Below are 27681 nucleotides of genomic sequence, written 5' to 3' on the forward strand. Positions count from 1 at the left end.
TCATATTAATATCTTCATTTATTCACTTATGAACAGGTTTGTCACAATTGGAGAGAATAGCAAACATTCCAAACAGTGATTGGTAATGGCAAACCCAAAAATCTCAGTGAGACATTTGAAGCTCAGCCTTCGGCTCATGATGTCCACAGAGCAGGCAGAGCTCAAGTAAAACTAGCAACATACCCAATCAGCAAACAGTCTAAGATAATTTACCGCAGTCTGCCAATCTGACGAAAACCTTATTTCATGTTTATTGAAATGCCGTTTAGATAACCACATAGTGTATCCCTATGAATAGGTACACCAGAAAAGCCCTTTCACTGTGGCAGTGCTGTGGAGTGAGGTAGATCTGGGATTCAATCAAAAGGCATTCCAAGATATTTCTGGGGTCATCTCATGGCCAAAGTCATGGAAACTGTGATATGTTAATAGATAAAATTATATAAGGAAATTTGGGTACCAGAATATCAATACCCAAATTACACACCGAGCACAGATTAGCGCATACAAACACCCACGCACCCACCCACACACACACACACACACAAGACCATGCAGAGACAGCATATACTGTCGAGATTATTCTGAATGACATTTTACACAGTGTCAGCCATATCAGCACAGAGGAAACATAGATTCAGTTACTATGGAATGCAATTCCATATTACCGGAGTGTCAGACTATCTTTATAAAGTGTATTGATGTAGTTTATTTTAATCTTTAAACATCAATATAAAGGCTCAGATTGTCTGACTCAGTTCAAAGGACATAAAAATAACTGGTCAAAGGTAGAATTGACTACAATAAATGCAATATCATCCTAAAAAGAACTGTTGAATAATTGTATTCAAAATCACTGGCACATACACACAAAAAGGTAAAAAGGACCAGATAAATTAAAGGAGCAATGTAAAATAAATGTTTACCTTGTCATACAATAACAAGGCAAAGCAGGTAATCAAGTTAAAATCCTCTTATATTTAGATCTCTAGCAGGTACTGTTAAGTGAAGGCTCCGTCACACCGTAACGTTCTGGTTAACGTTCTCTGAAAGTTCTAATCGTTCAATTTCGAGCATTCTAGGACAAGGTGGACACATCTGGCGTGCAACTAACGTGTGACTATAACGCATGACTAGCGTGGGACTGACACATGAGGAGCGTGTAACAGCGACGAAGTAAGACACCCCTGAAAACTATTATCGTGTGAAGACATGTCACTGGGTTGCGACGACGTGTGACGAAAGCAAACGATAAAAACAACGTTTGCTTTCGCAAAACGATGACTAACAACCAAGTAACGCTAGGGTAACGACTGACTAACGATAGCCAAACGTGTGCAACGTTAGTCCAACGTTCCACAAACGTTCATCAGCGTTATCCAGCGTTATCCAGCGTTATCCAGCGTTTAAAATTAAATGTTGAAGAACGCTGGTCTCCATGACAACTTTAGTGCATGTTGAAAACTTTTTTGGGGGACCAGCGTTCACCGACGATCACCGACGATGACCAGCATCACCAGCGTCCACACAACGCTCTTCTGGCGCTATACCAGCGCTATACCAGCCACCATGGACGATTACCAATGTTTCCTCTAACGTCATAGAACGTTGACCAGAAACGTTATGGTGTGCGTTATGGAGCGCACTGTTGGTATTAAAAACCTGAACTGGCATTAAAAAGCAATACTGGTCTGTCTTATCCCATGTCCTGCTTCTCCGGTGAGTACTAGGGTAAAAGGAAGCTGGCTGCTGGGAACCTGTCTGACTGAGGTAAGCCCCTCCTCCATCCCCTCCCCTCTCCTCCTCAGTCAACCCTGGAGCACACCTGGAGCACCTTGTGATTGAAGTCCTCTGACTGGTCTGCATACACATAGTGGCCGGCTCCACGGATGGACTGGAGGAGGGGTAGAGAAAACACAGGGGCCGCACGCATGCACGCACACACACACAAACCCACACACAACATCCATGTTAGTTTTATGTAATCTCACCAGGTTCATCATGTCTATCTCTCCTCGTGTAAAGGGCTCACCATGATCTCCACGTGGGAGTTTGGCCTCAGCTCCTTGATGGTGCTGCCAGAGCTGCCGTCGATGCTGGAGCGTGTGCCATAGATGACGGTGATGGGGACGTCTGGCCGGATCCGGGCCACCCTCTGCAGCATGGGCCTCTTAGCCCAGCTGTACGGAACAGTCATGTTCTTGAAGGCCGTCTCCCCACTACAGCGACACATCATAACGACTGAATTGTGATGGATAAACCTACAATTTATATACTGGATATACGGAGATAATTTATAGATATGCAGTCGTGGTCATATGTTTTTGGCAGTGACAAATGTTGTGTTTTTCAGTTTGCTGGTTCAGTATTTGAGGATTTTTTTTTCATGTTTCTATGGAATACTGGAAAACAATGATGCACATTTCAAGGGTTTTAAAAGCTTTTTGGGGCGAAAATGTTAAATATATGTAAATAGTCAGCAATTAATCTGCTCTTAAAATCCAATCAGAAGGGATTTTATTCGCCATGAATGTTTGCACAAACAAGGAATTTACTTTGGCAGGGAGGTGCATACATTAAACATATAGGAAGATGACAAGTAGTAGTAACAATGTGAATCAACACCACAACAACTGAAGCAGTAAACTTTGCAAACACAAAATGTATGTTACTGCCAATACTTTTGGCCGAGAGAGAGAGAGAGAGAGAGAGAGAGAGAGAGAGAGAGAGAGAGAGAGAGAGAGAGAGAGAGAGAGAGAGAGAGAGAGAGAGAGAGAGAGAGAGAGAGAGAGAGAGAGAGAGAGGGAGAGGGAGAGGTACGCAAGAGGGAGGTACCTGGGAGACTGGACATTGAGGTGGTAGATGTACTCTGTGACTGTGTTGTCATTGAACATGGAGGAAAACTTCTTCTTGAAGTCTGGTCTCAGAGTTTGCAGCAGAGTAGGACCTGGGTCACACACACACACATAAGGATGCACACAAACACACACATACTCATGCACACAAACAAACACATTCTCATGCACACACACACAGGCACGCACACACAGAGGAACATAAACTGCCATGTAACTACACAGCATTAGCTGTAGTAAAAACATTGTAGGTACATTGGAATTGCAATGTAATGACACAGTATTAAGTGTACCATTTAAGAGTTAATACAAACGTTTTCAAATGAACAGTTTGGGGAAGGGCTGGGGTGTGAAGGGTAAGATGTTGTAAAGGGGAACTGAAAGATCAAGATAAAGATTACGGCCGAATCCCAATAACCCTAACCCTAACCCTTACCCCTACCCCTTGGCCCAAGCGTTTTAAAAGGTAAGATATGGAACTTCATTTAGGATTTTACCAACAGATTAAATAAGTTGGGAACACTACCAACTTTAGGAATCACGTTAGCCGTTTCCATCCTGAGCTGCTAGCAACAACACCTGCCGCGGAAAACGCAAACTCTGGGCCAGCAACTCCGAGGATTGATGCAACTCTTTTTTCAATACTGCTAATAATGCTGTCTGTTGTATTCAGACTTTGTTAAATAATAAAGATTATTTATATCTTACTACAAGGTACTCTTTTGGATGAAAATATAACTCTTGGAGCCAAAACAATGATTATTATGATTTCAATGTTAACCTTTTGCCTTATGAAATCGTTATAAATTCTGCATGTTAGTCGCTTAAGAGTGGCATGTCGTCACTGAGATTTGTCAATAATTAATATAGAAATTAGTAATATAAAAAACTGTATTATATGGAACTGTACAGTATCTTAATGCATTTTGTCAAGTTAAATATCCTATATGGCTTTAATAGATCTAGAAATTTTTTTTTTTTGATGCATCGAGTAATCAAATCGAATCACTGACATGACGATCGTAATCGAATCGGGAGATCAGTGTCAATCCACACCTCTAGTATACACCCCTTAAAACCAAGTGAAAATGGGAGCTTACTTGAAACCTAGGGGTATGTGAATCCTGCGCGACTGGCAACAATGGCCGCCAGATCATACAGAGTCCGATAAATGTAATATTTTCAACTTAAATAATTGATTTAAGAAAATCAATTTACAACAGTCTTGTTTTGTGTTATACACAGTCCTGTACACATATTTGCAACCATGTTCTTAATTGAAACGTTTAAAAAAATCTCTAGTTTGCTACGCTAACGTTACATTCAGAGGCACCGTATAGGGGGGAAAAGTTTGGACAATTCCAAGGGCCCCTGACTGACAAAAATAGAGAAACTAATAAAAATGATAGGCCTAACATTTTTTTTCATGGGGCCCAAAATTCCTGGTGGCGCCCCTGGTGACATTGCTGATTTGCACAACAGTCCCGCATTTCTCTGACTAGCATTCCTACAGGTTTAACTAAACTCCATAAGCAGCGAATTTTGTTTGATATCATTGCATAACACTACTTGCTTTGGAGACATCAATACGTGCTAGATGACGTTACCGTAACCAAGTGGCGTCTCATTTGTTAGGGGTATGTAGCCCTTACCCCTCAGTTTCGAGGGCCAAGGGCTTGGTGTAAACTAAGGGCTAGGGGTAAGGGGTAGTATTGGGATTCGGCCTAACATTCACTTACCCCTGGAAAGCACAAGTTTCACTTGTGTAATATCTGTCATGAAGTCTAACTACATAGCAGTTATTATGCAACTACACTGTTTTTACTATAGGTACTGCTATGTAGGTCCATAGAAGTTAATGTAACCATAATATAATAATAATCGCACTATATGAAAGTGTTTCTGAAATAGTAACTACACACCACAGCCATAGCCCACCCCTTGTTAACAAAAATAGATTTTTCTTGAATATTCATTCTGAGACTTCCTCCAAAGATTGCAGTGATAATGATGACGGACAATTATCATTCACAACCCCTCCCTGTGATACGTTAGCCTGGCTCTGCACTCCTACGTACTTCCGCTCAATTTTCATTTTGCCTCTGTACTGCGTCTGGGCTTTAGGTATATTAGTCAGTTTATCCAGTAAACTTTTTACCGGTACAATCAGCAAACAGAGGGAGTGGCTGAGAATGATGACGTTGATGTTGTGCGCTAGTTTGAGTTGTAGTTCCGTAATGGCGGCAGAGAAAGATGCGAGCGAAGCCATTTGGTCCATTGTGGCAACGCTGCCTAATATCCAGAAGTTAAAGCCGGAGCAAGAACAATCTTTGATCCCCACGGGGTTCGTTTGATTTTCCAGCTAGCTCCGTTAGTATTGAAGGAGTTGGCTTAGGCGAACGCTAGCGATTGGTTATGGCAGATCCAGAGTGTTTCTGGGCAGATGCAACAAGTTAGAACCAGGTTATCTACCTCAAAAAAGCTTTTTTACCACCAGAAGCAGAAAGATTTGCTGGAATCAGGATCAGAATGGATGAGCTTAGCCATGCCTGAATAGGGGTTTAATGTAAAAATAATAATAAAATCAAGTTTTGGGTGTTTAGATACGTCTTTGGAACGTTGTGCTGATCTCTTACCGAGCGGGCCGACCAGCCTGAGCCCGGCCAAGGGGTTGAAGGGACTGATCACGGCCCCCAGGGCTTTGATCCACACTGGGATGGGCCGGTTTTCCTCAGCCGTGTCGGGCCTCTCGGGGAAGCCCCACGGTTCCACCAAAACCATGTGCTTCACCCTGGGCAAGACCACAAGAAGAGGTCAACCCAAACAAGCGTGCATTTACATTAAAACCCCCTGCCGACACAATCCCCTGCCATCTCTATCACTATCGCAGAATCCCAGCCTTTTTTGGACAGCCAAAGAGTGATTTGAAAGTAAATCCAGGTGCTCTGCTGTCAGTCCTCTTAAGGCCACTGACCCATTGACTACTGACACCACTGAATGGTGAGGGAGACACTGTCTACAGATCTGGAGGTGGCGCCCCCTGTTGTGAGCTACACTACCAGATATGGCTGAGAGGACACAGTCCAACACAGAGGAAGGAAGGGAGTTATGAGTGGATTAAACAGTCGGGATTAGTAGATCTGGTCGGTGATAAAGTTGGCAAACCAAATAATAAAAAATTAAAAGATTAATTTAGTAAATATAAAATATGATGCAAATGTGATAACTTAACACCTAACACATCATACTTGACTACTGCGTCTCAAAATGAAAGAGGTTTCCAACCTCTTTGGAATGTTAGTCTGTAAACTGTTTACCTGTCAGGGTGTTTGAGTGAGTAGGAGGCAGCCAGGTAGCCTCCCAGGTTGTGCCCCAGCAGGATCATGGACTCCAGGCCCACCCTGGCCCTCCACTGCTCAACGGAGTCCACAAAGCGAGCCTCTGTTTGCTCTGCGTCCAGAGGGAAGTGGGGCCGGCTGCTCTGGCCAAAGCCCAGCAGGTCCAGAGCGTAGACGGGCCGCTGTTGGGACAGGGCCTCCAGGTTAAGGGCCCACAGGCCCAAACCGCCCCCGAAGCCATGGAGGAGAACCATGGGGGTCTTGTCTTTGATGCTGTCGTTGAAGACTATTGTCCAGAGCATGTTGCCGTCCAAGATGGGCACATACTGCCGGTGGAACTTAGTGGTGATGCCTGGAGATGGGGGTGGTGGGGTCAGGACTAGAACTATTTATGATAATCAGACTGATGCAAGTTTCACTAGACTGTGTCTCTGCAGGCCACAGCATGTCCTTACACTGTAACATCTTCTCCTCAGCGGCCTGTAGCTGGTTCTGAGAGGTGGGGCACCAGGAGGGTAGCCATCTGGGTATCCCCCAGGACCTGAAACACACACAGATACATCAAAGAAAGAGAGTGAGAAAGCTTGCATCTCCAAATGTCCACAACTAAAACCTAGTTTCAGTTGCTATGTGTCTTCAACTGAATACAATTATGCTCAACATTTAGTTCAGTCAAGCGACTGAAGGTCAATTTTGCAGCAGTTCAGCATGTGAACCTGCATATTTCCTATCGAATCCACTTTACAGTGAACAGATTTCAATTCTCATTCAGTATTCTGTTGGTCTCATCATTTCTACAAGGCATACACAATTTCTGTCATCCACTGAGCACATGAGGACATACAGGTGGAGTTAGATTGATGTGCATGTTAGATGATGACAGTAGCATCACGTTGATAACAGTACCTCAGAGTCCTGTCCAGGAACATCAACAAACTGCCAAATAGGCTGTGAATGCCCAGCAACATCAGTATTCGCTGGAGTGGTCTGAAGCCACAGAAAGACAAAAAGGAGATGGGGACAAGTGATATTATATAGCAAGCTATTGCATGGTACGGAAGCCCTAAGAGGCCATACATTCATTTGTTTGATTTACTCAGTTTTCCCATGATAACGAGTTACAGTGTTTGTCAGACGCGTTGCTAGATATAAAGCTCGAATCCCCTACTCATTATACGTCAAGTTCAGGGATGTACGTTTGATATCAGCTTTGGTAGGGACAAAAATAGTTAATGCGAGCGCGCAAGCCAATTTATTTCGCAATAAATTGAGCGCAAATACCGTTTTCCGGTATCATGTAATATGATATGTTGTTTGTGTTGTTATGTTTGAGTCAAAATAAGATGGTTGGGCTATTATTTAGAAACTCTCTTTAGTTTTGTGATGTTTTCTTAGCCTACTTCAATTCTGACTTGCGTGCCGACACCTGGACTTGTGTGTGGGCGCTGCAGGGGCTATTATAGCACAGAAGAGCGTGCGGACATGATATTCTGCAGGCACAAATAAGTTTGTTTTTTTGGTTAAACTGTGTTGATTTTACAAGCGTTGATTGGGATACTGCGTTTCTTTTTCTGTGATTATCAATCTAAATGAATGCATTGACTAATAAAGTAAATTGTTAAAACTGAAACGTAAATCAGGGTTTTTCCTGGGTCAAAATGGGTCTTCGGTGCTGTCTTTTCTATTCATTATTATTTCCATTTCATAAATAATGGAGGCTATGCTTGAGGAAATAATTTTGCTTCCACTTTATATTAAAATAGATAGGCTAATAGACAATAGTCCATGCCCCATGGTGCTATCATGTATGGTTAAAAGAGGATCAAGGTTTACCTCTTTACATATATATGCAAACTACTGAAATGTAGGCTATATCAATAGAATCTAGAAATAACCATTGGTCAGAAATGGAACACACAAGTTATGAAATTCAAGTTTATCTTTTATTACTATTCACTTTTATTATACAAACTAAGCTAAGCGGAGGCAGTCAGTTGCAGAGGTCACATCCAGCTTGTGAACATTTCACCCTCCGCTTTTTGTTGACCCCCTGGTAGAAAGATCTGACAAGGCGATGATAGTCTATCAACGCGATTACTATTGATCAAAACAGAACGACATATACATACATTTTTCTAATCAATGTATTTATTCCCAGGTGTTTTGCAATTTCCTTTTATTTCCTTCGTGCCTACACTATATATTATATATATATATATATTATATATTGATCAAAACAGAACGAGGGTTCGGCTGTAGCCTACTTGAAACATACTATTTAGAACATATTCGCTGAAATGCATTGCATGTGTAATGAACACAGCTTTTATTGTTTGTTTTTTTCAACGCAGACTTTTTTTTGTTTGCCTTAGGCGATCGGGATTTGTCATAGGCCCTCGGTAAAACGGCTTAGGCGCACGCCCAAATTTTCTCTATGTAGGAAAAACCCTGAAATATATATTTTTTTTACGAGGCCCACAAGATTTATACTGGGGCACGTGCCCCAGTAAAAAGGGTCTAGCGACGCCCCTGGTGTTTGTTGATTGATAAGGCCCTATCTTTGAAACTATGGGATATTTTAGCAAAATGACCTGCACCTGGCATAACATAACATATAAGTACACAGAACATAATTTAAATCAATGCTGAGCTTAAATACTAAAACTTCCTAAATATATAGACAACAATAAATAATACACTATACAAGCCCTAAATGCAAATAAAACCTATTACAACCCTATAACCTATTCTAAGCTAGGTGGAGTACAGTACAATAGTGTAAAATTGTAGTAAGATATAAATAATCTTTGTTATTTAACAAAGTCTGAATACAACAGACAGTATTATATTAGTATTGAAAAAAGAGTTGCATCAATCCTCGGAGTTGCTGGCCCAGAGTTTGCGTTTTCCGCGGCAGGTGTTGTTGCTAGCAGCTCAGGATGGAAACGGCTAACGTGATTCCTAAAGTTGGTAGTGTTCCCAACTTATTTAATTTTCGTGTCACATACGGTGTTCATTTTAGGACATCCTCAGATCTCAGACTCAATTGTCAGACTCAAACGAAAAGGCGTCAAGTCTCAGACCAAAAGTCGTCAGACTCAGACCAAAAGTCGTCAGACTCAGGCAAAACGGCTTCAGTCTCAGAAAAACCTCTGTCTTTCTCAGACAAAACGCCCTCAGACAAAACGCTCTCAAACCAAACGCCATCATTCTCAGACAAAACGCTCTCAAACCAAACGCCATCATTTTCAGACAAAACGCTCTCAAACCATACGCCGTCATTCTCAAACAAAACGCTCTCAAACCAAATGCCGTCATTCTCAAACAAAACACTCTCTAACCAAACGCCATCATTCTCAGACAAAAAGCCCTCAAACTAGTGATGGGAAGTTCGGATAATTTTACTGATTCGGTTCTTTGAATCTCGTTCAGTAAAATGAACTAATCTTTTTTCGAGTCATTCGTTCATTTCAATGGGGGAGGGGGGGGGGGGGGCTATACGTCCACTGCAAACACGTATCATGTTCTCATGTAGGTTAGCGCATGACGTGTACCAGCAGATAATATTTTAACAGAAATTCCTGCATAAAAATAATATATCATGACAGTTTGTATGATTTGGTCATTTATTATTACACTAGCATTTAATTATCACGGCAAACAATTACACAGCACTAAACTGTGAGTGTAAATGTAAAGTGAAAATAACAAAACCAGTCAGTATGATGACTTGGGGATCCGTGTACCCTTCGTTCTTTCATTGTTCAGTTTCAAAACCAAATCGGAAAAACAAACTTGTTTTTATTTTTTTCTGTTTTAAAACCAGAACGGAAAAACAGGGAAAAAGAACAACAAAAATCACTAGTTCTGTAATGGTTTTTCTGTTTCAAAACCAAAAGGGGAAAGGGAAAACAGAAAATCAAGGTATATAAATTCACTTCAAGTTTGGTTTTCCCTATAAATGCAATGCGTGGAACCTTTTCGCGACTACATGCTGCTGAATACGACATGTAAGCAACCTAACTTTGGCAAATTGATATTCAGGACCGACGAATCAGCGTTAAGCATATTCCTCTTCTATTTAAAATGGTGTCGTAATCTAAATCCCATCCCCTACCATGCCGAATACATGGGCCATATGAAACACATGGACCATATGAAACTCATGGACCAAAATGAAAAAATGTGCATGTTTGGGGCCACTCACGTGGACAGAATTGTGGCAAATGCAACCATGCCCATTAAAAATAATTTGATTATTTATGATGAGGTGTGCAGGTGAGTACTATACTATGCAAAGGAAAAGTAACATTGTTTTCTTAACAAAGGAGCACATAGGGATGATTGACAGCTATCACTTCCCCCATTTCTGATTTGTATAACATTTTAGCCCACCTTACCTGTCATCACATGCTTCAGCGCTGCAGAGAATCTCACCTATTCCCCTTTCTCCTCCATGTCACTATATCTAAACTCACATTACCCTTTATCCACAGGGGGTGTCTGCGGACATCACTTACACACAGTACCCCTCTCCGCAATTAGTAGGCAGCTCTTTAGGCATTGGCCAGCTACCAAGCCAGACATGCTTATTATCAACGCTTCATTTGAAACATGCTTTTTAGCGCTCCTTATCAAGCACTTAGTGAATTTGAAATTGTGCAACTTAAATTTATCTTTAGTATGTCTGGTTTATGCATTGTACATAATTGAGTCTAATGCATTTAATGGATTTGTGTATGACTGTTGCACCAATTGGACATGTTATATTAACATATACATTCGTTCCAGATGTGCAGTAGTCAACAAAGGGGGATGTGGGACCAGGTGAGGGTCGACCATGGAAAGGAGTTTTACCTGTGCCTGTACATGCAGGAAATCCCCCGAAAAACAATGAAGCCTTACAGCCATCTTGAACTGTGCTCTAGATGCGCCTGCACCTCCACATTTCCACCAGAATTCCACAATCAAAATATTACAATAACGAAACAATCAAGAACTTAATTTTCACAGTTCACAGTTCAAGATGGCTGCAAGGCTTCATTGTTTTTCGGGGGATTTCCTGCATGTACAGACATAGGTAAAACTCCTTTCCATGGTCGACCCTCACCTGTTCCCACATCCCATTGTTGACTACTGCACATCTGGAACGAATGTATATGTTAATATAACATGTCCAGTTGGTGCACACACAAATCCATTAAATGCATTAGACTCAATGATATACAAGGCATAGACCAGACATACTGAAGATACATTTAATTTGCAAAACACAATTTCAAATTCACTAATTCAGTGCTTGATAGGGAGCATTAAAAAGCATGTTTTAAATGGAGCTTTGATAATAAGCATATCCGGCTTGGTAGCTGGCCAATACCTAGGGGTACTGTGTGTATGTGATGTCCGCAGACACCCCCTGTGGATAAAAGGGTAACGCGAGTTTAGAAATAGTGACATGGAGGAGAAAGGGGAAGTGGTGAGACTCTGCAGCGCTGAAGCATGTGATGACAGGTGATGAAGAAAGTGTTTTGTCCGTCTCTTCATAAACGGAGTGACTAAGTTCAGTTGAGTTCTGGATTTTAATAAGTATTTATCAAGCTGCAGATTGGGAGAGAACCAGACCTCTGACAATAAATGACAACACAACACCAGGCTTAGGTCTTAATGATGTCTTTCTCAGCTCTGAAGGCCGGAGGACCATCTTTTACAGGGCACAAGAATGTAAACATAGATAGTGACAGTCAGGCAGTATTGACGTACAACAGTCTCAGAGAAAGAGATTCACTGCTCCCAACACATGACAACTCTCAGACTAGAGTTCATTGGTGGAGCTCTCCTTGTAATCATGACAAAGGACGTTTAACCAGCACTTTCTCCTGATCCCGAACATCTATTAACCCTGACACAAAGAAACAATCTACTATTATTAATAGCAAGCTTACATGAGAACATACTAACTAGTATCCAATGACTAGTTCTATTGGTTAGTGAATAATGTAAGCACACAGGAAATCGCAATTTCTTCCACACAGGTAAGGAGGGCTAAAATGTTATACAAAGCAGAAATGGGGGATAGCTGTCAATCATCCCTCTGTGATCCTTTCTTAAGAGAAACAATATTACTTTTGCTTTGCATAGTATAGTACTCACCTGTACACCTCATCATAAATAATCAAATTATTTTGAATGGGCATGGTTGCAATTGCCACAATTCTGGCCACATGGGTGGCCCCAAACATGCGCATTTTTTCATTTTGGTCCATGTGTAATTTATGGCCCATGTATTCGGCATGGTAGGGGATGAGATTTAGATTACGACACCCTTTAAATAGAAGAGGAATATGCTTAATGCTGATTCGTCGGTCCTTCAGTGCATGTAATGACACAATTTAAATAACAAAAAAATGAATATCAATTTGACAAGTTAGGCTGCTTACATGTCGTTTTTAGCAGCATGTAGTCGTGAATAGGATAGGACTTTGGTGATTTTGGCGGAAAAAGTTCCACGCATTGCATTTATGGGGAAAATCTAACTTGAAGTAAATTTATATGCCTTGATTTTCTGTTTTCCCTTTCCCCTTTCGGTTTTAAAACACAAAAACCGCTACAGATTTAGTGATTTCTGTTGTTCTTTTTCCCAGTTTTTCTGTTCTGGTTTTAAAACAGAAAAACCAAAAAACAAGTTTGTTTTTTGGTTTTTCCGATTTGGTTTTGAAATGGAAAAATGAAAGAACGAAAGGTACACGGATTCGGATTCTTGAGCGAATATCATTCACTTCTTACTAAAACAGCGGCTACGCGAAAGGGAATGAGAAAACTGTTTCCTCTACTAAAAAAATACAATGCGGGTCACGTGAAAAAAGGATCCAAAGACTCGTAGAAAGACGGAGTCGGGAAATGAACGAATCGTTTCTGTTTACTTGGACGAGCCTATGCAACACTCTCGATGTAGCCTGGCTTCCAGCCCAACTTAGACCCGCCCACAAAAAAAATGGTCGGTAAGTTGGGTCTCGAGAGGCTCGTATTGGGGACAAACTATGGCTGTTTATCAATCCGAAGAACGCTGAGAACGCAAGTACATTCTTTTGAAGAAAGTTCTTGCCATCGTCCTTGCGAGAATGGCCTTGCAAGGACGCAAGGACTGAGAATGAATTGAGATGGTTAGGGTTTTCCTGGACTAAACTAATCAACAAAGCAAAAAAATGGTCCCTCTACCTGTAATTTTACGTTTTCTGTAGCCCTTGCAAACTTAAGCCTAGTTTATACTTTTGTCGCCGACACTTTTGAAATGGTCGCCGACGAAAAAAAAAAGTGTCGCTCAGGCTGCTGCATTTATACTTCGGCAAACAGTCGCCTGTGCTCAAGGTTCGCGTGACGTAAACAGAATCATTTTACCGTTACATTCATAGCTATGGTTACATTGTTTACGCTTTGTAGCCTAGGTGATCGATCGGAGAAAATGGCTGTAGCTAATTTTGAGAGGCATTATAAAGGTGTGGATATGTTCTAACTTGCTCTGCCAATCTCTCCTTTATTCCTTCCATCTTAAACAGCTGTTGAGCGTTCACTGAAAATTAAAAACAAAGCAGTCAACGACGCGTGCCGTCTATCTAGCCAATCAAACTTGCGCGACACAATGTGACGACATCAGCGCCAGTAGAAATTTCTCCTGGTAGGCGACACTTTCAAGCGACGGTTAAAAGTGTCGACCGTGACGCCATTTCTGTCGGCGACCTTTTCAAAAGTGTCTGCGACCTAAGTATAAATTGGGCTTTACAGTACCCAATGTTAACTAGTGTCTGCACTGCACTGAGATGCTAGGTTATCGACAAGTAGGAGCAAATTTACAAATTAGCCGTTTCATCAATAAAATAAGAACCTTTTCAGCGACTGAACTGCCTATTTCTCGTCACATTTGAATTCAGATGCTGATTTACACGTACCGTTTAGCTGAAATATGAAAAGTAAAAAATTAAAGTTGTGAAGTTTGTCCGCCTCGCTTGACATCTTGCAATGACTTCTGGGAAATCAGAAGCGTTCTCGCTGGTCAAGTCACCATCCGATGCATCCTCGATATAAGGGGGCGGATCAGGAACATTTCCGGGTATTTTTGGCGTTCTTGGTGACTTTTGTTCTTTGGATTGGAACCGTACTTGGGCAATAAAAGATGACGTCAAACGAGTTCGCAAGAACACAAGAACGGAAAAAAACGTGGATTGATAAACAGCCTATATAAAACCAGGATCTGGGCGGACCAATGAAATGGTCAGGGCGGGCTTTAAACGATGATGGACAGATCATTGAGCGAAGAGGCATTTGTTTTACGAGTTCGGTCGAAACACGCCCCATAGTCACAGCCCAACGGAGAGTTATCAAAGTCATATTCTGACTAGAATTATGAGTATGACAACGTCAGGCTACTCTCGATGCGCAGCCACGAGAATATTAACCTCTTTGAGAGGACTTGTTACTCCCGAGTCTTTGTTACAGTGCGTTCACACTGCAGCGACGCGAATCGCTTGCCATCGCTTGCCTTCCCACAGTTCACCACGCTCGGGGGCGATTCAAGCAGATAAATGTAGAATGTAGTTCTCTAAAGTCACTATTGTAGTTGTCATGGCCAAGTGTGCAGACTTGGGTTTACGTAGTTGCAACATCGATCAGAATACAACTTGTATACAACATACAAAACTGTTTAATAGACATACATGTTGACATGTGTAAAAAACGTTTTACTATATTCCTCAGTCTCTGCTAATCTGTCGATACGATAGGGAGTTCCAGCCGGGCTAGCTAGCTAGTTACCACAGAACGAAGTTACGTAATGTCACTAGACTGAATTAGAAAGTACAAGCACCAACAACTTCGGCCACCTTGCGCCATGCATTGTTTTTTTTAAATGAACATCTCTGTACAAATACAGCTATGTATCGTACAGGACTGGGTAAGCAGCCACACAAACTATTAGTTTCTCCTTCACCTTGAAACCTAGAAAGCTAGAAATGTTTACCATGGTTGCTACGTTAGGAGAAACAAGAAAACACTCCGATTGGCCATCGCGTAGCGAAAATCGCTCCTCATTTGCATAAAGTTGAGAAAATCTCAACTCTGTCGCGTCGCTACCCACAATGCACCACGCAAGCGATTCGCCTGGCTTCATAGAAAATGAATGGAAAACATGTTGTCGCTCGCATCGCGTCGCTGCAGTGTGAACGCACTGTAAGGATTCGTTCAAAATGAACGAATCGTTCACGAACGACACATCACCAACAGAAGTAAATGGGGACGCCATCTTGGAAGAAAAATCGAGCCGTGTCTATTAATGTATAAGTCTATGAGCTCTACAGTTGCTCTGTTTGGTAGTAGTGTGTTTGGGATGCTTAACCATCTTCTTGTTATTTCGAGACAATGACAAATAGCTCGAGATCACGAGAAAACAAACGAAATTAACTACCACGGGAAAACGGAGTCATTCAAATGTATACATGTATAGCTTCTTCCTACTAGACACTTATTGACCTACACAAGCCATCAATAAGATAATGCATGGACGAGTCAGTTAATAAGTGTTCGGGAGATTAGCTTTACATCTAAAGACATGAGATGATTATCTTAGTTGAGCCCTAGCTCCTTATAATTGTATCCGCTGTTTGAATGTATATGATCAAAGTAAGCCTTTTACAGTAGGCTAACTAGTATCTGATCCTGGCTGTGATACGCCAGAACTACGGCGTGTCACAAAATGCTGCTGCTGCTAGCCTAGTGCTAGCTTGCTAACAAAGCTACATTGGCGTCAGTTAGCAAGCTAACTTAAAAAAATGTAAGAGACAATGACATTAGTATTTATTTTCTCCCATCTTAAGAGTTTGATTTGACGTTGGACATGGACAGGGAGTGTATAGCTAGTAAAATGAAGCACTCACCCTTTCGTAGTGGCTACAACTTGCTCGGCCATTCTTGAACCTGAACAACAGTTTGCCCTTACGTACGCATTGATTGTACGTTCTGTGGGACGTCAAGCAATGCGGAAGAGGGGAAACCTCAATCTGCACGCCACAGATGAGCACTGGTAAATAAACTTTGTTATTTTTGCTTTGACAGTGTTACAGTTATTATCTGTATAAGAGGGTCCGTGTTTGGCAACCATTTTCTGTATGTCTATGTATGGGTGCAATTCGTATTTACAACACTTCTTTGGGGCTAAGGCAGCTCAGTGGGGCTACTAACTAAGACATCTCAGTGCTCTAGCAAAAGGGTATTCTACCATACGATGAGGCCGAAGTCCTTTACTGATTCAATTAGCGAGCCAATCCTTTATGTACACACAGCGGCCTCAAGTGTTATGCGTGTGTTTGATAACTTTGGGCTGATCTGTGACGTGGAACTTGCTCGTGATTACAGAGACAAAATTCATAGGATTTCATTATCGACTTCATCTGGTGAAATTCTAACCCTGTAAGCAGCCTGCTTCTTCTTCTTCTGAAGACAGTACCTAGCAATTCGAGAATCTTGGTGAGTGAACATACAACATTGTACATTACATTTTGTGTGTCATTACTTCATCATATTGATGTTGTGGTTGCAATGCTTATTTTAATTCAGTTAAAGCAACCACGAGTGTGTACATTTTCTACTGTCTATTTCGAACTTCTATAGCCCCTCCCTCTGATACTAGAAAGCTTCAGCTGTCACTGTCAGTACTAAAGTTTCAGATAAGGCTTATGCTTTAGTAGGTGCTAAATCTGTCTCCAAGTTTGGCTGGTTGACTGAATATCACACTAAAGACAGTGACATTTTAAAACCACAACTTGCACAATGACATACCTTGTAATTCTTAGAAAATGTAACACGTTCAGTACAGTGACCTATCTACTCTGTTCCCAATGGAATTAGGTGTTTATACAAGGTCTTGACTCAGTCTAAACATGCCACTTTCTTTATAATTTGCTTGTCCATCAACAATATGTCTGTAAATATATTAACATTACAATGTATTATTTTCATAAACATTTATGTATTTTAAGATACCTGGCTATTTTGCATAATAACGCCTCAACAATTTGTTTACTTTCTCACAACATTTGAATGTGGCATTACAACCCTTTCCAAAGTGCTAATTCAACTGTAAAGTATGTAAAACACTTAACTGTCAAATAAGCCCTTGGTCTGTGCAACCAAAAGTGCTGTTCCCCTGTTTGCTCTTGTGTAGTATATATTGGAATCGTGTGCCAGAGGTTTTAGTCACCTGTTTCATATGTGCTTCCTCGCAGCTGTCAAGGGCAAGGAGCAGTAGAGGAAGATGCTGAAAGGGCTGTCGGTGTCTGACGGTGATGGCTGTTTGTTCGCTCCACTGTTGGTGTTGGAGCTGTCTTCTGATACTAAGGATGAGGCCATCTCATGGCTGCTGACCAGAATCAGGGACAAGCAGCAAAATGGAGGTACTGTTACTACTGAGATGGACTGTATAGTACACATTTCTACTGGTCTTTCCAATGTTGGGAGTTTACAGCTGAGAGCAGAAAAGTCTTAGCTAACCCTACTCTGCTATATGTATTCTGTGTCCAGGGGCAGAATTGCTGGTGCAGCAGCTATGTCCGAGTGGCGACGGGGATGAGAAGGACAATCCCAATGTGTACCTGGTGGGAGCGCTGTTGTCACGACTGCTGTCTGGGGCTGAGGATGTGGGCCTGTTCAAAGAGTTCAACGACGGCTCCATGAGAGGCTTCACTTGTGCAAACAAATACAACTTCACAGACTTTCAAGGTATTAGTCAGTTTGGGTAGAATATGTGAATATGTCGTTATGATATACTTTATTTACACAGAATATACTTTTTAAGTGTGTAATTGCTGTTATGTCACTGTCCTCTCACTGTGTGAGTGTTTCCTGGTTTTGTCTGTGCAGGTGATGGAGACGGCTTCCTCAGCATGGCAGAGTGCCAGTACATTGTCAAGCATGAGCTGGATACCCTGAGAGCCAAGGAGGAGACCCATGTACCAGGCTATCCTAAGATGAAACTCTACCCTGGAAAGTGTCTCAGTAAGATTGTTTATTTGTTTCTCTCTCTCTCTCTCTCTCTCTCTCTCTCTCTCTCTCTCTCTCTCTCTCTCTCTCTCTCTCTCTCTCTCTCTCTCTGTGTCTGTGTCTGTGTCTGTGTCTGTGTCTGTGTCTGTGTCTGTGTCTGTGTCTGTGTCTGTGTCTGTGTCTGTGTCTGTGTCTGTGTCTGTGTCTGTGTCTGTGTCTGTCTGTCTCTCACACTCTCTCTGTCTCTCACACTCTCACTATATCTATTATATTAAATTAGTTTCAGAAATACTGATGATTTTCAGAACAAACCTCATAAACAAGCCAAAAGTAAAATATTGTCATTTGTCATACAGTTATAGAACTGACGAATGGGTTCTGTCTTCCTTCCTAGTCCGCAGACTGCAGTCTAAGGGAGTTCTGGTCCAGGTTTTTCCCCTCCATGACAAGGAGGAACTGAAGAGGCTCTCGTTCACCTGGTACAGAAAGATCAAGCTGTCCTTTCAACCACTTGGTAATTATGTATGAAATAACAATGTGGAATATCCATACTACCTAATACATGTAAATACATTTACATGTAAATACATTTATGGATCATGAAATGGCTAAATCCTATGACTGTTTATACTTTATTGAGTGCTAAATCTGGAATTGACTGCATGGCATATAAATATTCATGATACTTCACTGTGTGCGTATGTATTCCAGATGACATCAGACACTATTTCGGCGAAGGCCTGGCTCTGTACTTTAGTTTCTTGGAGTACTTCACCCTGGCTCTTTTACCAATGGCCTTGATCGGCATCCCCTACTACCTGTTTGACTGGGAGGACTACGACAAGTATGTGGTGTTTGCCGTCTTCAATCTGGTGTGGTGCACCGTGCTGCTGGAGCTGTGGAAGCGCTGCAGCGCCTCGCTGGCATATGGCTGGGGCACCCTAAGCAGGAAGAAAGCCTTCGAGGAGCCCCGGCCAGGCTTCCACGGCCCGCTGGGCTTCAACCCGGTGACTGGTCGCGAGGAGCCGCTGTACCCCAACACTAAGCGTCTGCTGAGGATCTACCTGGTGTCGCTGCCTTTTGTGCTGCTCTGTCTATATATGTCGCTCTACGTCATGATGATCTACTTCCAGATGGAGGGCTGGGCCCTCGGATTCCACGACCACAACCCGGGGTTCTGGAGCGGCGTGCTACTGTTTGTCCCCAGCGTCATCTACGCTGTGGTCATCGAAATCATGAATCTGCTGTACCGCTACGTCGCCGAGTACCTCACGGAGTGGGGTGAGTCTCTGAGGGGGAGCACTCTGTCCTGCCCCGAGTGGCATGCGGTCAATATTAAAGATTAAACACAGGTTTTTTCAGTGGGTAAACAAATATTTGTTGTTTGGTGTGTTTACTCTTAACTTGGAATTGTACTTTGGGTAGTGTTTCATTGATTTCATTGAACTAAACCACATGGCCCTCCAAATAGTTTTTGTGGTTTTGTGTGGAGATTAACTATTAAGAGATGTTAACTTTATGATCAAGCCAAACTGTTCCATTTCACATAGAAAACCACAGACTGGAATCGTCATATCAAAATCATCTGGTCCTTAAAGTGTTGGTGGTGAGTCTTAGATTTAAAACTGGTCAGATGGTTATTTAAAATTAACATGATTGAATTTCCGTCTGCTGTCGCTGCAGTCTCTGTTTATTCATCTTTGCCTCACCTCTTTTCCTCAGTTCAACTTCTTCAACTGTTTCGCCTCGCTGTTCTACATAGCCTTTGCGATGCAGGACATGGTGCTACTCAGACAGGTGGGTCCGTTTAGAAACATTATATGGTAGCTGTAAGGTTACGACTAGGTCATGCTTTGTGCGAGGTACTTCCTGTAACAATATATTATGATATAATATACAGCAGTTTGCCTTCTGGAAGGTTCAAATGTAACTCAGATGCAAGACAAACATGTTTTCTAGTAAGTTCAGTAAGTATATGTAAGTTCTTTGTCATGTGGCTGGAGACTAATTGGAGTCTACATCCATCCGTCCTATTCAGTAATACATGTAGTGTCTTTGTTGCAGAGTCTGGCCACTCTCCTGATCACATCCCAGATCCTCAACCAGATCATGGAGGCTTTCCTGCCCTACTGGCTCCAGAGGAGGCGTAATAAGAAGATGCAGCACCGGGTGAAGAAGAGGACCTTGGTGGAGCAGGAGCTGCCACTGGCCGAACAGGTCAAACTGGAGGCCGACATGAGCACCTACCTGGTGAGTTGGGGAGGGGGACCCGTAACATCAGGACTTAACCTATGTATTTTACCTCCAAACAGCACCAACAAGTTGCGGCAGTTACTGTTAAAAAAGTCAAATGTATTGGTCTGTATTTTCAGAATAAATCATTCTTCCAGTGTTGTCACAACATTTTAGTGTTGCAGCTTGCAGGAACCATGCTAAATCAACTGAGAAATGTACCGGAGCAGCTGTCTGTGTTTGCTTGTGACGTAGTGTCTGTGTGTCGACATGTCAGGGGACGTTCGACGACTACTTGGAGCTGTTCCTCCTGTTTGGCTACGTCAGCCTGTTCTCCTGCGTGTACCCGCTGGCCGCAGTGCTCGTGGTGCTCAACAATGCCACGGAGGTCTATTCCGACGCCTTTAAGATGTGCCAGGTGTTCAAACGGCCATTCTCCGACCCTGCCTCAAACATAGGAGTCTGGCAGGTGAGACAGAGACCAGTCCAAGTCACTTGAAGGCACACAATAGAACAAAAATGTTGGTGAATTGGACCTGAGTAAGATGGGCAGCTTCAAAAATGTAAAGTCTGTGGTTTAATCTCACATTTTTATCATCCTCAGTACTGAATATTGGGATTGATTTGATATGAATATTTTTCACCTCTCTCTCTCTCTCTCTCTCTCTCTCTCTCTCTCTCTCTCTCTCTCTCTCTCTCTCTCTCTCTCTCTCTCTCTCTCTCTCTGTCTCACACTCTCACTATATCTATTATATTAAATTTGTTTCAGAAATACTGATGAAAATGAATTCAAAAATGAATATTATGATATTCTCTTCCCCCCCACAGCTTGCCTTTGAGGCGATGAGCGTGATCGCCGTAGTGACCAACTGCACCCTGATCGGCATGTCCTCGCAGGTCAAGGCTTACTTCCCCGACTCTGATGCTCAGCTCATACTCTGGGTGGTGGCCATCGAGGTACGAGACTCCATCCCCCCTCCAGCTGTCCCTGTTAACTCTCTAACCCAGCTGCAGATACCTGCACACAGTGAATCACCTCTGAGTCCGTTAGCTCTTTCGCCTGTAAATTATTTGGTTGTGGAAGCGAGCCAGAGTTTACATTTACATTTTTTCATTTAGCAGACTTTTATCCAAAGCGACTTCCAAGAGAGAGCTTTACAAAGTGCATAGGTCACTGATAATAACAACAAGATAGCCCCAAAGCATTGCAGGTAGCCAAAAACAGAAGTACACATTGTGAACAACCAAAAATAAGTGCTAAAGGGAAGAAACCATAAGAGCATGTAGTTAAGCAAATTACAATTACACAACATGAATCTCTAAGTGCAAGTGTACCTGTAGGAAAGCAATAAAAATAGGATTAAATATAATACAACAGTTTAAATCAGCTACCACTAACCAACAAGAGCAACAGTCTAAGCAAGAGTCATTGTGATCCTTGAGGAAACTAGCGTTGGGTTCAACAAACCATTCCTAAGTACCGTTGTACTCCCGGAGGTACACAGCAGGGGGCGCCAGAGACACAGCAAGGTGACTGGAGCACCATATGTAGTCATGTGAGAATACTAAGATTATGATTAGGAGGGTGTTGGTGATGGTGGTCACAGTACTGGAAAGACAGTAGGTCAGTATTGTAGACTGTCTGATTGTGCGTATAGGGAGAGTAGAAGAACAGGACAGCGGCGTAACAATGACTTGGCGGGCCCGAGTGCAGATCTCACCAACGGGCCCCTTAACCGACCTATCGTCTGGCGAAATTATTGAGTGTTGAGCTTAGTGAGGCGCATGGAAATGTACTTATTATCAGTGTTGTGTCTGAACACGTTCATGAACTCGTTCATCATTTTGGTGAACGTGAACTGAACGTAGCCTACTGTATTAGGCTACTGCCTGATGAACGATACTGTGCAGTGGACGCATTCATTCTAGAGTCTGTGAATGGCACATTCACTATTTTTTATTTTGTTTAATAAGGTGCCAGATTTCTAGGCTAAAAACACACTGTTAACAGTCTTGTGTCCAGGGTTGCCCAACCTGTCAATCGCTGCATGTGCTTGCTTGCTTTCTTTCTTTCTTCTACTGTCAATGCCTGGCAAGTGTGAGAACGCCGAATTCGTAGAGGCAGAGAGCGGTATTGCAGACGGCAGCCACATATTAAAAAAAAGAACTGAACTAACCTAGTTCATTATTTGGAGCTTTGAACTTAGTTCAACATTTTGAATTGTGAACTATGAACTGAACTAGTTCATGTAGAAAGTGAACTTTCCCAACACTGCTTATTACAATACACATTGTGAATTGATTGGTGAATGTTTGATTTTAATTTTGTTAGCTAGATAGGCTAAACGTTAAGCTAGCATATCTAGTGTAACGGGTGTGAACCTGTGAAACTCACTCCTCGGGTATGTAATGGGCTACCCGCGTCAATGAATAGCTAGCTTTTCTTTGGCGTAGCTGGTAGTGGTCGCACTTGGCAAGTCAGAGGTCGTGCATTCGAGCCCAGCGTGTGGCGAACGACGCCTTGTAGTGACGGAGCGTGGCCACGTCCGTTGCATACCGTCACACTAGCTTTAGCTATTTTCCAACAACATCCTGCACATTGTTTTCAATATCCAACCTGGCTGCTGCCTTATGCCTATACGTGCATTTAATGACATTTAATAGCCATGTCTAAATGCATTCAATAGGCTATACCAGACAGTAAACGTTAGCCTACCCTGGTGGCTGAGTTTCACTCATTGTTGTTGGGCTGGGGGTCAGACGTAGCGTCCTCTTGAACACCTTGCCACAAATCCAAATGAAGATGATTTTGCCAGCTTTGCCACCCTTTCATCCTGCTCTTTGCGTTCCTGCCGCTTCCTGCAGCCACTTTTGTGTTTGAATGAAGGGCATGGGGTAGCCTACTTACCGCAATTACTCAACACACAACGCAATGCAACACAACAGGATGGTAAACGATCACGACGTGTAGGTGGGCAATAGAATCTTTGACAACATAACAATATTACTTAATAAAAACGAGATTTGTTTCATTCAGCAAAAGGCAAATGAGGCAAAATGAATTATTTGCTGTTGTTAAGACTGACTAATGTTAAAATGTTTGTTGGGCAGGTGAGAATAACTGACGCCATAATTGAGAAATGTTTGCAAATTGATCGGACTGGATCATATGTTAACCTTTCTGTGATTTACGCGGAGCGAGGGTTCCGGTCAGGTCTTCAGGTAGAGTTCTCACTTGAGATCGAGGACTGGCCCCCTTTCGCCACGGGCCCTAGTGCAGCTGCACTCCCTGCACTCCCTATAGTTACGCCACTGGAACAGGAGTCGGCAGAGGAGAGAGAACATCTCTGCCAGACCTACCTAGCCAGACTTCGTCCCAGCGGTTGCAGTTGGCGCTGGCTAACATTATCGCTACTCTTTCTTAACAGGAGCTATTCAGCCTGCAGCCTCCGGAGTAAAACTCAAAATAACAAGTCCACAACACGTCCATGTTTGTTCTGCTATGATAATGGGCTCCTCATGGGAACCTGACAATGTGTGGTCTTTATCTCATAGTCTCACTGTACACACACTACCCCCATGGAGCTCTTGTCTTTCTGATCTGAAACTAGGTCGTATTGATTCACTGCATGTTTGATTAAATATCTATTTGGGGTACACTGCAGACCTGTAGCTGATATCTGTATTTTAATATAAATAAATAGACATAGACAGTACAGTAACAACCATACAGTAACAAAATGGGCTATCCTGTGTATGTATGGAACTAGAAAGCTGACAAAAGTATCTGAATTTGAATATGAAAAATCTGAAATATTTGTGTGTCGAATTTCATATAACTGAAATATTTAGCTGTTGAATATATAATATCTGAATTATTTGTAAGCCGAATTTAATAAAACTGAATTATTTTGATCCAAAAATACAAATTTCTAAAATTCAGATTGCAGGAATTCAGATTCTTGAAATTCAGATTGCTGAAATTCAGATTCTTGAAATTCAGATTGCTGAAATTCAGATTCTTGAAATTCAGATTGCGGAAATTCAGATTCAGATTTTGTCTGAACTAGGCCAAAGGTGAAACGGCTTGCTTTCACAGGAAAAAGTAGACGATTTCAGAACGACCGAACTTTACCTCAGAACAAACTGAGTTGCTAGTTGGAGGAATACCCAGATCACACATTCGTATCTGGGATAGCACACAAACGTCCCGATGTGTAGAAGATACGTTGGCAAGATCTAGTATGGAGATCGTTGGCATTTGATCGAAACTGACTTCCAGACGACATGTGGACGATGAATCCAATCACATCCGGCCGCACTACAGATATATCCTGTTAACCATAGATAACTCCTTATATCTATGCTGTTAAAAACTATGTCCGATCTCTCAGACAGCAAACATTTCACTATCCATAACCGATCTGAAATGTCACTTAGGAAATGAACATAGGCTGAACATTGACTTTGATAGGAATAAGGAGACAATGAAAAATATGCTTGACCATCCAAAATTGGCTATTAGTAAGACAGTAGCTAGCTAGCGTGACTTGATTCAACCTGGATTTTCTGTGTGGGTAGGCCTATTATAATTAAGAAACACAATTGAAGTTCATGATTTTATATCAGGCTGGATGTTGATGCCATCAAGCTCTTAAAATAACTCCAACACAGAAAAGAGAACAACGCAACATAAATATAAAGGCTAGCTTTGCCAGTTGTTCCGCGTCTTCCATCGGTCTCCGCCGCCCTCTGACTCTATCTCGACTCCCTTGATAACAGTAACTTTCGATTTTGGCAGAGGAGAAAACACAAGTTTTTACAAGTTTCATAAGCACTTGCTCCATACTCCTCCTCCAACGAGCAACTCTTAGCTTTTGTTTTGGGGTAAAATTCGGTTAGATAATGTCTAGATTTGGTCGTTCTGAAATCGTCTACTTTTCCCTGTAAAGGCAAGCTGTTTCACCTTTGGCCTAGTTCAGACAAAATCTGAATCTGAATTTCTGCAATCTGAATTTCCGCAATCTGAATTTCAAGAATCTGAATTTCAAGAATCTGAATTCCTACAATCTGAATTTCAAGAATCTGAATTTTAGAAATTTGTATTTTTGGATCAAAATAATTCAGATAATATATATTCAACAGCAAAATATTTCAGTTTTATGAAATTCGACACGCAAATATTTCAGATCTTGCATATTCAAATTCAGATACTTTTGTCAGCTTTCTAGCTCCATATGTACAGTGCCCTCCAAAAGTATTGGAACAGTGAGGCGAATTCCTTTATTTTTGCTGTAGACTGAAAACATTTGGGCTTGACATCAAATAATGAACGTGAGACCAGAGATCAACGTTTCAGCTTTTATTTCCAGGTATTTACATCAGGATCTGATGCACAACTAAGAAAATATCACATTTTGTTTGAATCCACCCATTTGTCATGTGATCAAAAGTATTGGAACAGATATACTTAAAACATATTTAAGTGAATAAGACTTAATATTTAGTTGCAAATCCTTTGCTTTCAATAACTGCAGCAAGTCTGTGACCCATTGACGTCACCAAACTTTTGCATTCTTCCTTTTTGATGCTTTCCCAGGCTTTCACTGCAGCCTCTTTCAGTTGTTGTTAGTTTTGTGGGGTTCCTCCCTTCAGTCTCCTCTTAAGCAGGTAAAATGCATGCTCTATAGGGTTTAAGTCTGGAGATTGACTTGGCCAGTCTAATACCTTCCATTTCTTGCCCCTGATGAACTCCTTTGTTGTTTTGGCAGTGTGTTTTGGGTCGTTATCTTGCTGCATGATGAAGGCTCTGCCAATCAGTTTGGTTGCATCTTTCCTTAAATTGGCAGACAAAATGTTTCTGTAGACTTCCGAGTTCATTTTGCTGCTGCCATCATGTGTTACATCCTCAATGAAGATTAATGAGCCCGTCCCAGAAGAAGCCATGCAAGCCCAAGCCATGACATTACCTCCACCGTGTTTCACAGATGAGCTTGTGTGTTTGGGATCTAGAGCAGTTCCTTTCTTTCTCCAAACTTTAGCCTTTCCATCACTTTGGTAAAAGTTAATCTTTGTCTCATCAGTCCATAAAACTTTGTCCCAGAATTTTTGAGGTTCATCTCTGTACTTTTTGGCAAATTCCAGCCTGGCCTTCCTATTCTTCTTGCTAATGAGTGGTTTGCATCTTCTGGTGTAGCCCTTGTACTTTTGTTCATGAAGTCTTCTGCGAACAGTAGATAGTGATACCTTCACTCCTGCCATCTGGAGGTTGTTGCTGATCTCACTAACAGTTGTTTTAGGGTCTTTCTTTACAGCTCTCACAATGTTTCTGTCATCAACTGCTGATGTTTTCCTTGGTCTACCTGTTCGACGTCTGTTACTTAGTACACCAGTAGTTTTCTTCTTCTTCAGGACACTGGTTGTACTGGCTATGGCCAATGTTTCTGCAATGGCTCTGATTGATTTTCCATCTTCTCTAAGACTCACAATTGCTTGTTTTTCACCCAAAGACAGCGCTCTGGTTTTCATGTTGTTTTCACCTCTGAATACAGTCTGCATAGACAAAACCTATCTTACCCAATCTGAACCTGAGTGTAGACATTCAGTGGTATTTATTGATTGAATAATGTATGTAATAGGACACACCTGGGCAACAAAACACACCTGTCAGTCACATGTTCCAATACTTTTGCTCACGTGACAAATGGGTGGGTTCGAACAAAAAGGTGATATTTTCTAATTTGTGCATCAGATCCTGATGTAAATACCTGGAAATAAAAGCTGAAACGTTGATCTCTGGTTTCACATTCATCGTTTGATGTCAAGCCCAAATGTTTTCAGTCTACAGCAAAAATAAAGGAATTGGCCTCACTGTTCCAATACTTTTGGAGGGCACTGTATGCTTCTTTACAGCAGTTTAGAGGCGACGTAGAAGCTATTTGTAGAGGCTATACAGTATAGAGAGGCTATGTAGAGACTATACAGTTGAAGCGATATAGAAGCTAAATGTAGGATAGGTGTAGAGATATACAGTATATATTAATTGGATTAACTCCCGTATTGGATTAATAGGGAATATATACAGTATGTTTACGATGACTACATAAAAGTAATCTACGGTAAAGCGTATCTGTTGTAGTGCAACAGGGATTTTGCCCCATATGTGTGTAGGGCTGTAGGTAGTACAGGGCAGGGACCTGGGAATGTTAAGGAAGAATTCGAGTGGCACTGTG

The 27681-nt window shown here is 41.8% G+C and overlaps 2 protein-coding genes across 4 annotated transcripts in view; one reads left to right on the forward strand and one right to left on the reverse strand.

Moving 5' to 3' along the window:
* abhd5a (abhydrolase domain containing 5a) lies at positions 1-16219 on the reverse strand. Of its 2 annotated transcripts, XM_047037541.1 has the most exons (8): positions 16117-16219; positions 7100-7180; positions 6649-6734; positions 6173-6545; positions 5492-5646; positions 2836-2947; positions 2033-2219; positions 1-1894 (listed from the first exon to the last, which is right to left on the reverse strand). In XM_047037541.1, the coding sequence occupies exons 1-8, from the start codon at positions 16146-16148 to the stop codon at positions 1805-1807; spliced, it is 1116 nt and encodes a 371-aa protein (XP_046893497.1). In that variant the 5' UTR covers positions 16149-16219; the 3' UTR covers positions 1-1804. The 2 variants fall into 2 exon arrangements, with proteins under 2 accessions (XP_046893497.1, XP_046893507.1); XM_047037551.1 differs by lacking the exon at positions 7100-7180 and having other exon boundaries at positions 16117-16190.
* The window catches only part of ano10a (anoctamin 10a), a 24959-nt gene continuing 13467 nt past the window's right edge, over positions 16190-27681 (forward strand). The window contains exons 1-12 of one of the 2 annotated variants that reach the window (XM_047037521.1): positions 16190-16262; positions 16595-16705; positions 17464-17631; positions 17759-17956; positions 18098-18232; positions 18612-18731; positions 18929-19498; positions 19768-19823; positions 19940-20014; positions 20282-20467; positions 20727-20918; positions 21278-21406. In XM_047037521.1, the coding sequence (XP_046893477.1) occupies positions 17493-17631; positions 17759-17956; positions 18098-18232; positions 18612-18731; positions 18929-19498; positions 19768-19823; positions 19940-20014; positions 20282-20467; positions 20727-20918; positions 21278-21406 (1800 nt within the window). In that variant the 5' untranslated portion in view covers positions 16190-16262; positions 16595-16705; positions 17464-17492. The remainder of the gene's footprint in view (positions 16263-16594; positions 16706-17463; positions 17632-17758; positions 17957-18097; positions 18233-18611; positions 18732-18928; positions 19499-19767; positions 19824-19939; positions 20015-20281; positions 20468-20726; positions 20919-21277; positions 21407-27681) is intronic. The other variant, XM_047037530.1, reaches the window with a different exon arrangement.

This window comes from Hypomesus transpacificus, chromosome 2 (genome assembly GCF_021917145.1).
Source record: "Hypomesus transpacificus isolate Combined female chromosome 2, fHypTra1, whole genome shotgun sequence".
NCBI classification, from domain to species: Eukaryota; Metazoa; Chordata; class Actinopteri; order Osmeriformes; family Osmeridae; genus Hypomesus; species Hypomesus transpacificus.

What these genes read in the sequence shown, in the direction of transcription:
- abhd5a (XM_047037541.1), bottom strand. Translation starts at nt 16,148, where the DNA reads ATGGCCGAGCAAGTTGTAGCCACTACGAAAGG. An exon ending in GTTGTAGCCACTACGAAAGG is followed by an intron (nt 7,181 to 16,116) that starts GTGAGTGCTTCA and finishes CTGTGGCTTCAG; the next exon opens with ACCACTCCAGCGAATACTGA. An exon ending in TTCCTGGACAGGACTCTGAG is followed by an intron (nt 6,735 to 7,099) that starts GTACTGTTATCA and finishes TGTGTGTTTCAG; the next exon opens with GTCCTGGGGGATACCCAGAT.